The sequence below is a fragment of the Ranitomeya imitator genome, chromosome 5 (assembly GCF_032444005.1).
Source record: "Ranitomeya imitator isolate aRanImi1 chromosome 5, aRanImi1.pri, whole genome shotgun sequence".
Classification (NCBI taxonomy): domain Eukaryota; kingdom Metazoa; phylum Chordata; class Amphibia; order Anura; family Dendrobatidae; genus Ranitomeya; species Ranitomeya imitator.
In genome coordinates, this window is record NC_091286.1 from 82,395,913 (window position 1) to 82,412,417 (window position 16,505).

General features: G+C 44.3%; 1 protein-coding gene across 1 annotated transcript in view; it reads right to left on the reverse strand.

Annotated features, from left to right (window-relative positions):
• The window catches only part of LOC138681403 (CAP-Gly domain-containing linker protein 1-like), a 54,376-nt gene continuing 37,871 nt past the window's right edge, over positions 1-16,505 (reverse strand). The window contains exons 6-8 of the mRNA XM_069768883.1: positions 7,668-7,836; positions 2,269-2,389; positions 1-1,409 (exon numbers count right to left, since the gene is read on the reverse strand). Coding sequence (XP_069624984.1) covers positions 1,277-1,409; positions 2,269-2,389; positions 7,668-7,836 — 423 coding nt within the window. The 3' untranslated portion in view covers positions 1-1,276. The remainder of the gene's footprint in view (positions 1,410-2,268; positions 2,390-7,667; positions 7,837-16,505) is intronic.

The following is a 16,505-nucleotide window of genomic DNA, read 5'->3' on the forward strand; positions in this document are numbered from 1 at the left end:
ATAAATCTTATTTCAGGCATTTCAGTTCACACTTCCCCTGTCCTTGCCCTCCCACTTCCCCCCCAAAAAAGTAATCTTACAGCTTTTGCTGTTGTGTTTTTATGTTATGTATAAGTTTGGGTGGGAGCTACTAAAAAAATATTTAGAACTGAGAGTCCACAGTGGTTGATACCTTTTAATGGCTATCAAAAAGGTAGGAGCTATTGTTTTTTTCTCTGTGGATGGTTTACACATTCTTGTGTACTGTAAGGAAACACACGCTTCAATAGTGGTCTGTCTATGTTGCCATCAGTGTGATGATTCATCAGACATCACATGCACAGAGCCAGTACTGCCTCTGCCTACTGTAGTAACACTGTGAATTTCTTTTCCTATATATTGTCCTAAATAAGCTAAGAGATTCTAAGTATACAGGCAGGGAGGCTGATCTGCAATTTCCTTAATTCTGTGAGACAGGAGCTGTGCAGTCATCATCATTATCTCTGATAGGTGTTTCTGTCCCCCACTGTGGAGAACTTCAGTGGTACAGTCCATGCAATTTCACAGTACAGATTGTGTTACTTACTGACAATGTTAACCCATTCAGAGAACTTAAAGGCATGTAATTCTTAGGGAGTCATCATGAGATCACTTATCTGAAGAGAAGTATACCCTGAATTTTCAGATACAACAGAACAAGTAAAGGTAATACTGGCAGAATTATATACCGCATATTGAGGGACTATTAACTGAATGAATAAGAAAAAATAAACACTGGAGTGCTACTTTAAATTTTGTATTCAAGATGCTGCCATAATAAAGATAAAATAGGCTAAGATGGAGGTCAAAACAGCATTCCTGTAGGGTGAATGGGGCTTCTGAAAACATTATTGAGTACACTGGGTGCTTCAATGGGAAGGATGTGATCATGCACCCACTAGTATTGGGTCATCATTCTAAAAGTTATATAAAGTCCCTATTTAATTCAATTAATTGTATTTTATATTATTGTAACATACATATTGCTTCATCTTCCTAATAGGTAATGATGTGTCATGTTATTTCATGTGTGAATATTCATCAGTTGTCATCATCTTCACTCATCAGTGATTGGAGTTCCAGTATAAGAGTTTTTACAATTTCTGAAAAATAATATTTTTATTACAAAATAAATGGTCAGCTCGCTTTTTCTAACCATGTTTACCCTGCAATCTGTGTCAGCAATCCCATTGCTTTAGTGTCACTATAGCCGGTAATGATACAGTCACACTGACATATTATTGCAGGTATTTCGCCTCTAATCTGCAGCAAGTGATCGGGCTCCACATTTCCTCAGGGCTCTTCTGACGTGTGGCACAGCTTCTTCTACAAACCATCTTCTCTCATACATAATAACCATAACGTCGAGGAGAAGGTTCCTTTCTCGTTTCCTGCCAGCAATGAACAAACACATGAATTCTTCTAGCAATGGAATATTTAAAAAAAAAAATGGAAAGTAGTTACAATCTATTGAGACATCTACTTGATATACATTCAGATATGAGTCCACCCTTATCTTTATGAGAAGTTCATGAAAGAGTCTAATTTCTCACAATACAAATGCAATACATTCTCTCCCAGACATATAGCATAGACAAAGTCTGACAGAGTGACACCATTTTTGTTTATTTACTTTTTTGCTTAAGAATTTTAGCTTAAATTATTTTTTATTTGGCTTAAAATGTGACAATATCCGACAAAATGTAAGCGCAAAAAATTGACACAAAGAAAGCCACCAAATAGGTGGTGTAAAGTCAAACATAAGTATCCAAATTTATCATTCTGGTCGATCTGTTGTGATAACTTTAGCATATTTTCAGAATTTATAGTCTAAGTTTATATAAAAATTAGACAGGATTTGCCCCATAGTCTTGATTTTGGTCAATTTAATTACATAGTTGGCTGTAAGTCAAGGGTGGGATGTCCCAGGCCTAGAGGTGGCCCTGGTTGTCACAATGCGCACAAAAAATTATATATACAGTATTACATGGATTTTGTTCAGATTTTTTTTCTGCCACTATTTCTCCTAGTTATCCACAATTTCAACATAAAACACATGCACTCACCATTTTCAACAATTCTAAAATAAACATTTGTTGAGGTTAAAATAGAAAACTATGTAGGCCACCATTTTGGCCTCCAAATTACCCACACACCTGTACCTGGATCAAATATGGCAAGGGCAAATCAGATTCTTTTTTAATCACTGAAACATACATCACTAAGAAGCGGCCAGAATACAATCCTTACATCTGCCTGTAGATTTCCTTCACTGTGACATCTTCTTCCACGACAGAAGAACTTTCATTAGAAGCTGTAGATAAACTCTGTAGTGTCCTACCACAACTGCACATCTCTGGGAACTTGTAATCTAAAAAATATAAGCAAACATTGGGATAAAACACTAAAATCCCTGTGAGAATGGTCAGGTCAATGTGTGTTTTACCATAATTGTGGAGAAATCAAAGAAACGTTTATTGAAGTGTTTCTGAAGAGCAAGAGGTAACTAGCCTCTAGAAGCCATCTAGGACATTTCAGACAGCCTTGAAGGATTTTCCTGGTTACCAAGCGTGCACCAGTACCTACCAGGATTACTACTGTTCAGTATTCCAGAATATCAATATATTTTCAATCCACTTTGATCACTCCTATTAGCCAAATATTTACCGTATATGCAATTTTGGTTAACAGAACAATTACCTGTCTCTTGTACATGCTGGGTTTACGTGCTCCAGAATATTCAATTAACTGAATTTTTCCTCTTCATCCCATATCATTCCAATATTTATGTGCCTTTATATGAGATTTCTACTATAGTAAAATATACCCAGTCAGTGTTGAATATCATGGAGTGCATTTTGGTCTCGTGAGTATCGTGGTTCTTTGATGCTCTAACTTTGCTGATTACATCGTAAGGGTTTCTCTGTCACGTTTAAAGTCTTGTAGAAATCCTAAAGTTAGTATTCTGCTGATTTGTTCCATTTTGGGCTGATGAACGACTGAATGGTTGACATTTATCTATAGGGCAGGTATGTGCACATTTTGTGGATTGGCCTGTGGAATTTTCTGCACAGAATCTGCATCTATTGGCAGAAAACGCAGGTGGGGATTTGATGCGTTTTTGTCCATGCAGATTTGTATGCGGTTTTGAAAGCTAAATAAAGATCTATTATTGAATAGAAAAAAAAAAAAAGAATTGTGATGTCATTTCTGGTCCAACCTCCTCTTTAACATTTGTCCAACCCACACTCCATTACACACACAGATAGATAGATATGGGATAGATAGATAGATAGATAGATAGATATGGGAGAGATATGGGATAGATAGAAGGAATGAGATAGACCTATAGATAGAGAGATAGATAGATCTATCTATAGATAGAAAAAATCTGCATTAGGACGGAGGTCACACTTTACGAGAAACTCGCACGAGTCTCGCACCTCAATACCCAGCACTGCTGTCGGCACTCGAACTGGAGTGTTCAGCTACATAGAAATACATGCAGCCGAACGCTCCGGTTGCGAGTGCCAGCGGCAGTGCCCGGTATTGAGGTGCGAGACTCGTGCAAGTTTCTTGTAAGTGTGACCCCGGCCTTAAACGGAATATCTGATTAATTTAAAAAAAATGGGAAAAAAAAATTTGCGTGGGCTACCGTGCAATTTTCAAGTCCAGAGTGGAAAAGCCGGTGACTGGGGGCCAATGTTTATAGCCTGGGAAGGGGGTAATACCCATGGATCTTCCAAGGCTATGAATATCAGCCCGCAGCTGTCTGCGTAGCCTTTACTGACTATTAAAATAGGGGGACCCCAAAAAAATGACGTGGGGTCCCCCTATAATTTATAGGCAGAAAGGCTATGCAGACAGCTGCGGGCTAATATTCATAGCTTAGAGAGGGGCCATGGATATTGGCCCCCCCGGCTACAAATACCAGAACCCAGCCGCCCCAGAAATGGCGCATCTGTAAGATGTGCCAATTCCAGCACTTAGCCTCTCTCTTCCCACTGCCCTGTAGCGGTGGCATATGGGGTAATAAGGGGTTAATGTCACCTTTGTATTGTAAGGTGACATCAAGCCTGGTTAGTAATGGAGAGACGTCAATAAGACACCTATCCATTACTAATCCTATAGTAGTGAAAGGGTTAAAAAATACACACAGCCAGAAAAAAGTATTTTAACCTTCGTGAGGCTGCATAATTTTACAACGTTAACAGGCTGCAGAGGTACAATTGTACCTTCATATATGTTTTATTGAAATTTGGCCAATATATTCTGGACCAAAACTGCAGAGATGTCACGAAATTTCAGCCCTCTACGGCTTTTCGAGAAAAAAAAGTTATTGCAATTTTAAAACGGAATAGTTACAATTGTACCTACTCAGCTGGACGAAGGTTAATATTCTTAATTTCACCATACTTACGCCTAATTCCCCGAAGCCATCGATCGCCTGCAAAAAATAAAAAATAATAAACCAACCGTATACTCCCTGTCCGACGCAGTCCAATTAATAACGAGTGTCCCACGACGATCTCCCCTATAGAACAGTGACATTGGGTGCTGTGACTGCTCTACAGGGCTTCCCACAATGCACTGACAGGAGATAATGGCTCCTGCAGTGCATCACTGAAGAGGTTACTTTAGTTCATTGTCTCGCTTTATGGCAATGCTGCATGGGAATTTTCTCACACAGCGTTGCCGATGAGAAAATGAACTTAACTCCCGGCAGCGGCGGAGGGATATACATCGCGAAGGATTACCTCCGCTGTCAGTTCAATGCGAGGCCCCTGTAGTGTGCTGATATCGCCCAATGTCAGTGTTCTACACGGGAGATCGTCGTGCGACACTCGTTATTAACTGGACTACGGTGGAAAGGTAACTATAGGTTGGTTTATGATGTTATTTTTATTACAGGAGAATCGAGGGCTTTGGGGACTAGGTGATTGGTGAGTATGTACTCTATGTTATGTGTTGTATGTTATGTGCCTGTCCTGTATGTTATATGTTGTATGTTCTCTATGTTTTTATTTTTAACTACTGAACACAGCCATTGTCTGATGGGACTACTTTCCCATCATCGGCAATGCTGTCATTGTGAGCATTCATTGCCGGATGGGAGCAGTAATCCCATCAGACAATGGCTGCTTACACAGACCCCGCACACAAACAGGGACACACGCACACACACAGACCCGCACACAGACACAGATTCACGCAGACACCGGCACACACACATAGCTCCACCCACACTCTTCCCCCTCCCGATCTGCAGCGTTTGATCCACAGCAAAACCACAGATCTTTTTTACATCTGCGGTTTTGCAGCAGATTGGCCCTGACACAATGGAAAAGAAAAAGAATTGACATGCTGCGGAAAATAAAACGCGATTCCGCGCGTTTTTTTCCACAGCATGTGCACAGAGTTTTTGTATTTGCCATTGATTAACATTGAGTGCACAACGCACGGTGGATTTGAGGCAATTCCGCAAGTCCAAAAACGCTGCGGAAACTCATCAAAATCCGCAATGTGTGCACATACCCTTAGAGATTTCTTTACATATTACATTTTAACCCCTTTCCAACATCTGCCGTATATGTAGGGCAGACATCAGGAGGAGTTGTTATAGCTTGTAAAAGTAGTAAAACATAAAAAAAGGACAGATAAGATATAGTAGATATTATGAGATCAGAGCTTCCTGTTATGTCCACTGTTACATTGTTTGTCTTTGATAGACTCCTGACAAAGCAACTGTGAAACGCGCGTTGGGTGCTTGATGTGGGAGTATGTTCATTAATCTGTGTATTCTGTGTTGATGCATCTTTATTATATGTACCTGTAGGCTGTATTGCATACAATTAACTTATACTCACTGTTTATGGCCATAGCTGTTGGGTGACTAAATTAACGCTATCTGCTCTTTCTTAGACTGATATGTTCCTCTATCACAATGCACCCTAGAAGACTTACAGATTTATAGAACACCACAAGCTGCGGTCCAGGTCAATGTTCTCTGGCCGTGGACTGGACCTGATTACTACAAGTTACTGTAAATATAAATATAATTTTTCTTCTTGTTCGGCGACCTATACAGCCAGACCAAAAGTTTCCGTAGTAAAATCTTCCTAAGGCCGGAGTCACACTAGACCGTAATACGGCCGAGTGCAATACGATAAAAAAATCGCATAGCACTCAGCTCAATGTTAATCAATGGGGCAGCCCCTATTATCTGTTGTTTTCTCGGCCGTATTCAGGATCCGAGTGAAATCGCAGCATGCTGCGATTGTCAGCGTATCTCGTCCGAGAATCGGACTGATGCAATGCTGCTAATGCAGCTGTGCTCCTGACTGTAAAACTTGGTGAATGAATGGAATGCACGGGAATGTACTGTAGTTACCTCGAGTCGCGGTGATGCGCCCTCTGCTAGATGATCTCATATGAACTCAAGCCTGGGAACTTTTCAGAATATTTTCCCATGCTCGAGTTCATATGAGTTCATCCAGCAGAGGGCGCATCAAGTTTTACAGTTAGGAGCACAGCTGCATTAGCAGAGCTCCTGGGTGTAAAATGATTTAACCCCTTCAGATGAATTTACAGCATGGGACATTGTTGTTTGGTTTTTTTTAACTTGGTTTTAGGTGACAAGGGTCTTCAGGTGGATTAAGAGTATAATAAAATATTAAAACAACATGTGTCTTTATTTCATTAAAATACTTTTTAATAATGTGTGTGTTTTATTAACCATTTCGTACAATTGGATTAATAATGGATAGGTGTCATAATTGACGCTGCTCTATTATTAATCTGGCTTAATGTCACCTTACAATAGCAAGGTGACATTAACCCTTCATTACCCCATATCCCACCACTACAGGGGAGTGGGAAGAGAGTGGCCAAGTCCCAGAATAGGCACATCTTCCAGATGTGCCTTTTCTGGGGTGGCTGGGGGCAGATGTTTTTAGCCAGGGGGGGCCAATAACCATGGTACCTCTCTAGGATATTAATATCTGCCCTCAGTCACTGGCTTTCCCACTCTGGCGGAGAAAATTGCGCGGGAGCCCACGCCAATTTTTTCCGGGATTTAACCCTTTAATAGCTTGAAACACCAAATTTGACACAAAGACACTTCTTACATTACTAAAGAGGAATATGTAATAAAAGAAGGGATATGAGTTGGTTTACTGTACGTAAACCATGTCTCATATCCTGTCGGGATTGGGAAGGAGATAGGAAAAGCCGGCAATTGAATTACCGGCTTTTCTGCTATCTAGCGCTGTATGAAATATAAATATATATATATATATATATATGTGTGTGTGTGTCTCACTGATATATATATATATATATATATATATATATATATATATATATATATATTTAGACTGTATATATGTTTTTAATAATTTTTGAGGCCATGGATCCATTCTATGTCCGTTTTGCAAGCCAGCGAGAAAATCTCGCCGTACGGATGCCATACTGATGTCACACGGATAATTTGATGCGAGGAAATCCCATCCTTGCACTGCACACGGATCACTGTTTTGTAAACATTTGTGCGATTCTCATCCGTGTAAAACGGACCGTATTTTTATACGTTGTGTGTGTCCCCGGCCTTACAGGTTGTATCTGAATATTCGAGAATCACATTAATTTACCTGTTGCTCCCGTGTGAGTATATTCTGGTGCTTTCCGATGAGAGATTAGCAGAACCTCAGCTCCTGCTGTGTAAACTGAGGGACTAAAATAGGATGATATGGACCTCTTCTCCAGCTCCTGCTGCAGTGCCCTAATGGTGTCTGACAACGACAGGTTTTCTTCTTTTATCTGTAATAGAAGTCAAAAAATATGTTGGAAAACCAAAGTTCCCAGGCCTTTTGTTGCATTACTCTTTTCTGCAGCCATTTTAATATTGGATGAAATAGTTTAGATAAATACTAAAGGTACCTTCACACATAACGATATCGTCAAGGATATCGTTGCAACGTCACGCTTTTTGTGACGTAGCAACAATCCCGCTAACGATCTCGTTATGTGTGACAGCGACCAACGATCAGGCCCCTGCTGGGTGATCGTTGGTCGCTGGGGAATGATCAGGACCTTTTTTTGGTCGCTGATCACCCGCTGTTATCGCTGGATCGGCGTGTGTGACGCCGATCCAGCGATGTGTTCACTTGTAACCAGGGTAAATATCGGGTTACTAAGTGCAGGGCCGCGCTTAGTAACCCGATATTTACCCTGGTTACCATTGTAAAAGTAAAAAAAACAAAACAGTACATACATTCTGATGTCTGTCACGTCCCCCGGCGTCCACAGGGTTAAAACTGCTTTGCACGCGCTAACTGCTAATGCACGCGCTCCGGCCGAGAGCTTCCCTGCACTGAGAGTCAGTGCAGGGAAGCTCTCGGCAGCAGCGCGTGCATTAGCAGCGCTCCTGCTGAAAGCAGTTTTAACCCTGTGGACGTTGGGGGACGTGACAGACATCAGAATGTGAGTATGTAGTGGTTTTTTTTTTACTTTTACAATGGTAACCAGGGTAAATATCGGGTTACTAAGCGCGGCCCTGCACTTAATAACCCGATGTTTATGGAGCGCCCCCAGACACAGGGCCACGAGTTCTCGGTACCGGGCCTCTCTGGTTCGGTTCTGAGGCTGTCACGGTGGCTAGACCCGGTCCGCGACCCTGCTAAGGGGCGTCCAATAAAGGTGGTACAGTCTATCAGGGATTCGTGACGCCACCTGTCGTGTTCGGTCAGGGTGACCGACGCTGCTGTGGGGTCCGCTGGGGTGATGGAATAGCAGCTGGATGGTATACCTTCCCACAGGTGAAGTGTGTCCCCAGGGCTTCCTAGTAAGGTAGATGGTGATGGTGTGAGGTGCAGTCAATAACGAGGACACAAGGTTGCAGTCTCTTTACCTCTTTACTGTAGACTTCAGGATCCTCAATCCAGAGCACGCTTAACAGGGCTATCTGAGACCGGCCGGTCCGATGGGCACATCCAGAGTTCTCTTTGCAGGTGGAAATCGTTGCCTACCACTAGCGCCTGTGTGTTGTAGTGCTACCCTGCTGAGCATTCGGAATAGTCCTCACAACTTCTGTTCTCGTTCGTTCGTTCTTTCTAATTCTCTCTCTCTTCTTCCAGATGTTACTAGTTTCTGGTCCCCCAGGTATGTTATGGCTAGGACGCACCCGTATGACGGGAAGGCTCGGAGCTCTTCCGGGACCCTAGAGACGCCCCTCTCCACACGTTGCCCCCTATGTCTTCGTAGGAAATTTAAGGTAGACAGCCAACCTATAATTAACTGTCCTGCAGAGTTCGAAGTAAGGCCTAGAGTGAGTTACTCCCGTGGTGTTCCGGCCGCCGGATACGCGCTCAGTAGGATGTTGCCTCGGTCTCATGGCACGACTCCTACTGGTTCTCCTTTGTGCTTGATCTTGTTTCTCACTGTTCCACAATATCCTTCCCTTCGTGTCACTTTCTTAGGATACCGCCATGGGGTGTGTAGGCGCGGTTCCGTAACGTTCTGCTCTGTTCGCTAGGCACCTGCCAGGTTCCCACGCCCGACAGGGACCCCCCTGTGTCTTCTCCCTGCAGCACCCCCTGCCACAGGATGTTGCCTGAATCCAACCCAGTCAGCTTCTGACTAACTTCCTATCCAACCCCTAGTTTTACCAGTGTGAGGAGTGGCCCAATAAATAAAGCCTTTTTCTCCCCCTAGTGGCCGGAGTGTGAAGTGTAATGTGTGCTGGTGATACCTGGTCAGTAGAATTCCTTCAGTGCCATCAGACGTACCATCACTCCCCTTAGTGGCAGAGTGTCATACTGCAATGACCAGATCTCTGGGACGCTGCACTCCTCCCCCCCACCCCCACCCCCCCGGTTAAATCCAGTACTCCTGGACTAGGAAGAAGAACAACAATACATTTCAGCAAAAGACATACAAAATTTTGAAATGCTTGAAACAAGTAATTATAACAAAGCTTCCCTTTATGGGAGGTGAGGACACTTGAACGTTACAAACAAAACAAGGTTAAATATTTTTAAATAACATTTTGACTATAAATAACTTCAGGTACCCTGCCGGGTATTCTACTAAGTGCAAATTCTGAACAATAATTTAACTTTTCCTTTAAGGGCATATAAGCTGAACCCCATTAAAGGCCTACTATAAAATACTATAAAATAACTCAACTTGTCTTTCTAGCTTCACCAATGCTGGACCGCCTAGCTCCCGGGCTGGGCCTACTGTCATTGTCACTCTTCAGCAACCAACTGTCGTTCTACGGTTCTCAGGAGGACTCTCTAACCCCTACGGGTTCACTTTCAATCTTTCCTGTCCTCAATCCCTATTAACATTATCAAACTTTTCTAAATTTCAACATCATCAACATTTCAACCTTTCTTAAGGCAACATGTGAACATTCCCTTTAAGAGGGAGCTGTTGTGAATTCTGTTGTTGGGCTCCCTCCTGTGGTCATGAATGGTACTTCGGCTGGTTCTGTCCATGGGCTTCCTCTGGTGGGTGTTTCTGAGTTTCACAGGTGACTAGGTTAATTCGTTAGCTGCTGCTCTATTTAACTCCACTTAGATCTTTGCTCTATGCCACCTGTCAATGTTCCAGTATTGGTCTAGTTCACTTCTGGATCGTTCTTGTGACCTGTCTTCCCATCAGAAGCTAAGTTCCAGCTTGTATTTCTTTGGTTTTCTATTTTTCTGTCCAGCTTGCTATTTAATTTGTTGTCTTGCTTGCTGGAAGCTCTGGGACGCAGAGGGAGCGCCTCCGCACCGTGAGTCGGTGCGGAGGGTCTTTTTGCGCCCTCTGCGTGGTCTTTTTGTAGGTTTTTGTGCTGACCGCAAAGTAACCTTTCCTATCCTCTGTTCAGTAAGTCGGGCCTCACTTTGCTAAATCTATTTCATCTCTGTGTTTGTATTTTCATCTTTACTCACAGTCATTATATGTGGGGGGCTGCCTTTTCCTTTGGGGAATTTCTCTGAGGCAAGGTAGGCTTTATTTTTCTATCTTCAGGGCTAGCTAGTTTCTTAGGCTGTGCCGAGTTGCATAGGGAGCGTTAGGCGTAATCCACGGCTATTTCTAGTGTGTTTGATAGGTTTAGGGATTGCAGTCAGCAGAGTTCCCACGTCCCAGAGCTCGTCCTTATTATCAGTAACTATCAGGTCATTCCGTGTGCTCTTAACCACCAGGTCCATTATTGTCCTGACCACCAGGTCATAACAGTACAGGTGGCCCAAAGTACTAATGCATCTCAATAGAGGGATAAGAGAAGTTCTGAGACCATTTTTTTTTTCTTTGCAGTGTGTTTTCTCTCTATTTTCCCCTTTACCTCTGGGTGGTTCAGGACACTGGTGTAAACATGGACATTCAAGGTCTGTCCTCTTGGATGGATAATCTCACTACAAGGATACAAAACATTCAAGATTTTGTGATTCAGAATCCGATGTCAGAGCCTAGGATTCCAATTCCTGATTTGTTTTTTGGTGATAGATCTAAGTTCTTGAATTTCAAAAATAATTGTAAATTGTTTCTTGCCTTGAAACCTCGCTCCTCAGGTGACCCTGTTCAACAAGTAAAGATCATTATTTCTTTGTTACGTGGTGACCCTCAAGACTGGGCATTTTCCCTTGCGCCAGGAGATCCGGCATTGCGTGATGTTGATGCGTTTTTCCTGGCGCTTGGATTGCTTTATGACGAACCTAATTCAGTGGATCAGGCAGAGAAAATCTTGCTGGCTCTGTGTCAGGGTCAGGATGAAGCGGAGATATATTGTCAGAAGTTTAGAAAGTGGTCTGTGCTCACTCAGTGGAATGAATGTGCCCTGGCAGCAATCTTCAGAAAGGGTCTCTCTGAAGCCCTTAAGGATGTCATGGTGGGGTTTTCCATGCCTGCTGGTCTGAATGAGTCTATGTCCTTGGCCATTCAGATCGATCGATGCTTGCGTGAGCGTAAAGCTGTGCACCATTTGGCGGTACTATCTGAGCATGGGCCTGAGCCTATGCAATGTGATAGGACTTTGACCAGAGCTGAACGGCAAGAACACAGACGTCGGAATGGGCTATGTTTTTACTGTGGTGATTCCACTCATGCTATCTCCGATTGTCCTAAGCGCACTAAGCGGTTCGCTAGGTCTGCCACCATTGGTACGGTACAGTCTAAATTTCTATTGTCTGTTACTCTGATTTGCTCTTTGTCATCCTATTCTGTTATGGCATTTGTGGATTCAGGCGCTGCCCTGAATTTGATGGACTTGGAGTATGCTAGGCGCTGTGGTTTTTTCTTGGAGCCCTTGTAGTATCCTATTCCATTGAGAGGAATTGATGCTACGCCTTTGGCCAAGAATAAGCCTCAGTATTGGACCCAATTGACCATGTGCATGGCTCCTGCACATCAGGAGGATATCCGCTTTCTGGTGTTGCATAATCTGCATGATGTGGTCGTTTTGGGGTTGCCATGGCTACAGGTTCATAATCCAGTATTGGACTGGAAATCTATGTCTGTGTCCAGCTGGGGTTGCCAGGGGGTACATGGTGATGTTCCATTTTTGTCTATTTCGTCTTCCACTCCTTCTGAAGTTCCAGAGTTTTTGTCGGATTATCGGGATGTATTTGATGAGCCCAAAGCCAGTGCCCTACCTCCTCATAGGGATTGCGATTGTGCAATTAATTTGATTCCTGGTAGTAAGTTTCCTAAGGGCCGATTGTTCAATTTATCTGTGCCAGAACACGCCGCTATGTGGAGTTATATAAAGGAATCCTTGGAGAAAGGCCATATTCGCCCGTCGTCATCACCGTTAGGAGCAGGGTTCTTTTTTGTGGCCAAGAAGGATGGTTCTTTGAGACCTTGTATTGATTACCGCCTTCTTAATAAAATTACAGTCAAATTTCAGTATCCTTTGCCGCTGCTGTCTGATTTGTTTGCTCTGATTAAGGGGGCTAGTTGGTTCACCAAGATAGATCTTCGAGGGGCGTATAATCTTGTGCGTATTAAACAAGGCGATGAATGGAAAACTGCATTTAATACGCCCGAGGGCCATTTTGAGTACCTGGTTATGCCATTCGGGCTTTCCAATGCTCCATCAGTATTTCAGTCCTTTATGCATGACATCTTCCGAGAGTACCTGGATAAATTCCTGATTGTGTATTTGGATGATATTTTGGTCTTTTCGGATGATTGGGAGTCTCATGGGAAGCAGGTCAGAATGGTGTTCCAGGTCCTTCGTGCGAATTCCTTGTTTGTGAAGGGGTCAAAGTGTCTCTTTGGAGTTCAGAAGGTTTCATTTTTGGGGTTCATTTTTTCCCCTTCTACTATCGAGATGGACCCTGTTAAAGTCCAGGCCATTTACGATTGGACTCAGCCGACATCTGTGAAGAGCCTGCAAAAGTTCCTGGGCTTTGCTAATTTTTATCGGCGCTTCATCGCTAATTTTTCTACTGTTGCTAAACCGTTGACTGATTTGACCAAGAAGGGTGCTGATGTGGTCAATTGGTCTTCTGCGGCTGTAGAGGCTTTTCAGGAGTTGAAGCGTCGTTTTTCTTCTGCCCCTGTGTTGTGCCAGCCAGATGTTTCGCTTCCGTTTCGGGTTGAGGTTGATGCTGAGATTGGAGCAGGGGCTGTTTTGTCGCAAAGAAGTTCTGATGGCTCAGTGATGAAGCCATGTGCTTTCTTTTCTAGAAAGTTTTCGCCTGCTGAGCGTAACTATGATGTTGGTAATCGTGAATTGTTGGCCATGAAGTGGGCAATCGAGGAGTGGCGTCATTGGCTGGAAGGAGCCAAGCATCGCGTGGTGGTCTTGACAGATCACAAGAATTTGACTTATCTTGAGTCTGCCAAACGGTTGAATCCGAGACAGGCTCGATGGTCGTTATTTTTCTCCCGTTTTGATTTTGTGGTTTCGTACCTTCCGGGCTCTAAGAATGTGAAGGCTGATGCCCTGTCAAGGAGTTTTGTGCCTGACTCTCCGGGTGTTCCTGAGCCGGCGGGTATTCTCAAAGAGGGGGTAATTTTGTCTGCCATCTCCCCTGATTTGCGGCGGGTGCTGCAAAAATTTCAGGCTGATAGACCTGACCGTTGCCCAGTGGAGAAACTGTTTGTCCCTGATAGATGGACTAGTAGAGTTATCTCTGAGATTCATTGTTCAGTGTTGGCTGGGCATCCTGGAATCTTTGGTAGCAGAGATTTGGTGGCTAGATCCTTCAGGTGGCCGTCTTTGTCGTGGGATGTGCGTTCTTTTGTGCAGTCCTGTGGGACTTGTGCTCGGGCTAAGCCCTGCTGTTCTCGTGCCAGTGGGTTGCTTTTGCCCTTGCCGCTCCCGAAGAGACCCTGGACGCATATTTCTATGGATTTTATTTCGGATCTCCCCGTCTCTCAAAAGATGTCGGTCATTTGGGTGGTTTGTGATCGCTTTTCTAAGATGGTCCATTTGGTACCTTTGTCTAAATTGCCTTCCTCCTCTGATTTGGTGCCATTATTTTTCCAGCATGTGGTTCGTTTACATGGTATCCCGGAGAACATCGTTTCTGACAGAGGTTCCCAGTTTGTTTCAAGGTTTTGGCTCATCCTGGTCGGCCTGGGGGCTCTGGTGAGGGTTCGGTGACCCCTCCTCAAGGGGGGGGTACTGTTGTGAATTCTGTTGTTGGGCTCCCTCCTGTGGTCATGAATGGTACTTCGGCTGGTTCTGTCCATGGACTTCCTCTGGTGGGTGTTTCTGAGTTTCACAGGTGACTAGGTTAATTCGTTAGCTGCTGCTCTATTTAACTCCACTTAGATCTTTGCTCTATGCCACCTGTCAATGTTCCAGTATTGGTCTAGTTCACTCCTGGATCGTTCTTGTGACCTGTCTTCCCATCAGAAGCTAAGTTCCAGCTTGTATTTCTTTGGTTTTCTATTTTTCTGTCCATCTTGCTATTTAATTTGTTGTCTTGCTTGCTGGAAGCTCTGGGACGCAGAGGGAGCGCCTCCGCACCGTGCTGACCGCAAAGTAACCTTTCCTATCCTCGGTCTGTTCAGTAAGTCGGGCCTCACTTTGCTAAATCTATTTCATCTCTGTGTTTGTATTTTCATCTTTACTCACAGTCATTATATGTGGGGGGCTGTCTTTTCCTTTGGGGAATTTCTCTGAGGCAAGGTAGGCTTTATTTTTCTATCTTCAGGGCTAGCTAGTTTCTTAGGCTGTGCCGAGTTGCATAGGGAGCGTTAGGCGCAATCCACGGCTATTTCTAGTGTGTTTGATAGGTTTAGGGATTGCGGTCAGCAGAGTTCCCACGTCCCAGAGCTCGTCCTTATTATCAGTAACTATCAGGTCATTGCAAACAGCAATACACAGTCCTTGCAATAAATCACAGTCCAAACACGTTTCAATCACAATTCCAAGGCACACATGACCTGCTTCTCAGGCTTAAGTACGATCCTGTTCGTGACGCCAAGTTGGAGCGCCCCCAGACACAGGGCCACGAGTTCTCGGTACCGGGCCTCTCTGGTTCGGTTCTGATGCTGTCACGGTGGGTAGACCCGGTCCGCGACCCTGCTAAGGGGCGTCCAATAAAGGTGGTACAGTCTATCAGGGATTCGTGACGCCACCTGTGGTGTTCGGTCAGGGTGACCGACGCTGCGGTGGGGTCCGCTGGGGTGATGGAATAGCAGCTGGATGGTATACCTTCCCACAGGTGAAGTGTGTCCCCAGGGCTTCCTAGTAAGGTAGATGGTGATGGTGTGAGGTGCAGTCAATAACGAGGACACAAGGTTGCAGTTTCTTTACTGTAGACTTTAGGATCCTCAATCCAGAGCACGCTTAACAGGGCTATCTGAGACCGGCCGGTCCGATGGGCACATCCAGAGTTCCCTTTGCAGGTGGAAATCGTTGCCTACCACTAGCGCCTGTGTGTTGTAGTGCTACCCTGCTGAGCATTCGGAATAGTCCTCACAACTTCTGTTCTCGTTCGTTCGTTCTTTCTAATTCTCTCTCTCTTGTTCCAGATGTTACTAGTTTCTCGTCCCCCAGGTATGTTATGGCTAGGACGCACCCGTATGACGGGAAGGCTCGGAACTCTTCCGGGACCCTAGAGACGCCCCTCTCCACGCGTTGCCCCCTATGTCTTCGTAGGAAATTTAAGGTAGACAGCCAACCTATAATTAACTGTCCTGCAGAGTTCGAAGTAAGGCCTAGAGTGAGTTACTCCCGTGGTGTTCCGGCCACCGGCTACGCTCCTCAGTAGGATGTTGCCTCGGTCTCACGGCACGACTCCTACTGGTTCTCCTTTGTGCTTGATCTCGTTTCTCACTGTTCCACAATATCCTTCCCTTCGTGTCACTTTCTTAGGATACCGCCACGGGGTGTGCAGGCACGGTTCCGTAACGTTCTGCTCTGTTCGCTAGGCACCTGCCAGGTTCCCACGCCCGACAGGGACCCCCCTGTGTCTTCTCCCTGCAGCACCCCCTGCCACGGGATGTTTTCTGAATCCAACCCAGTCAGCTTCTGACTA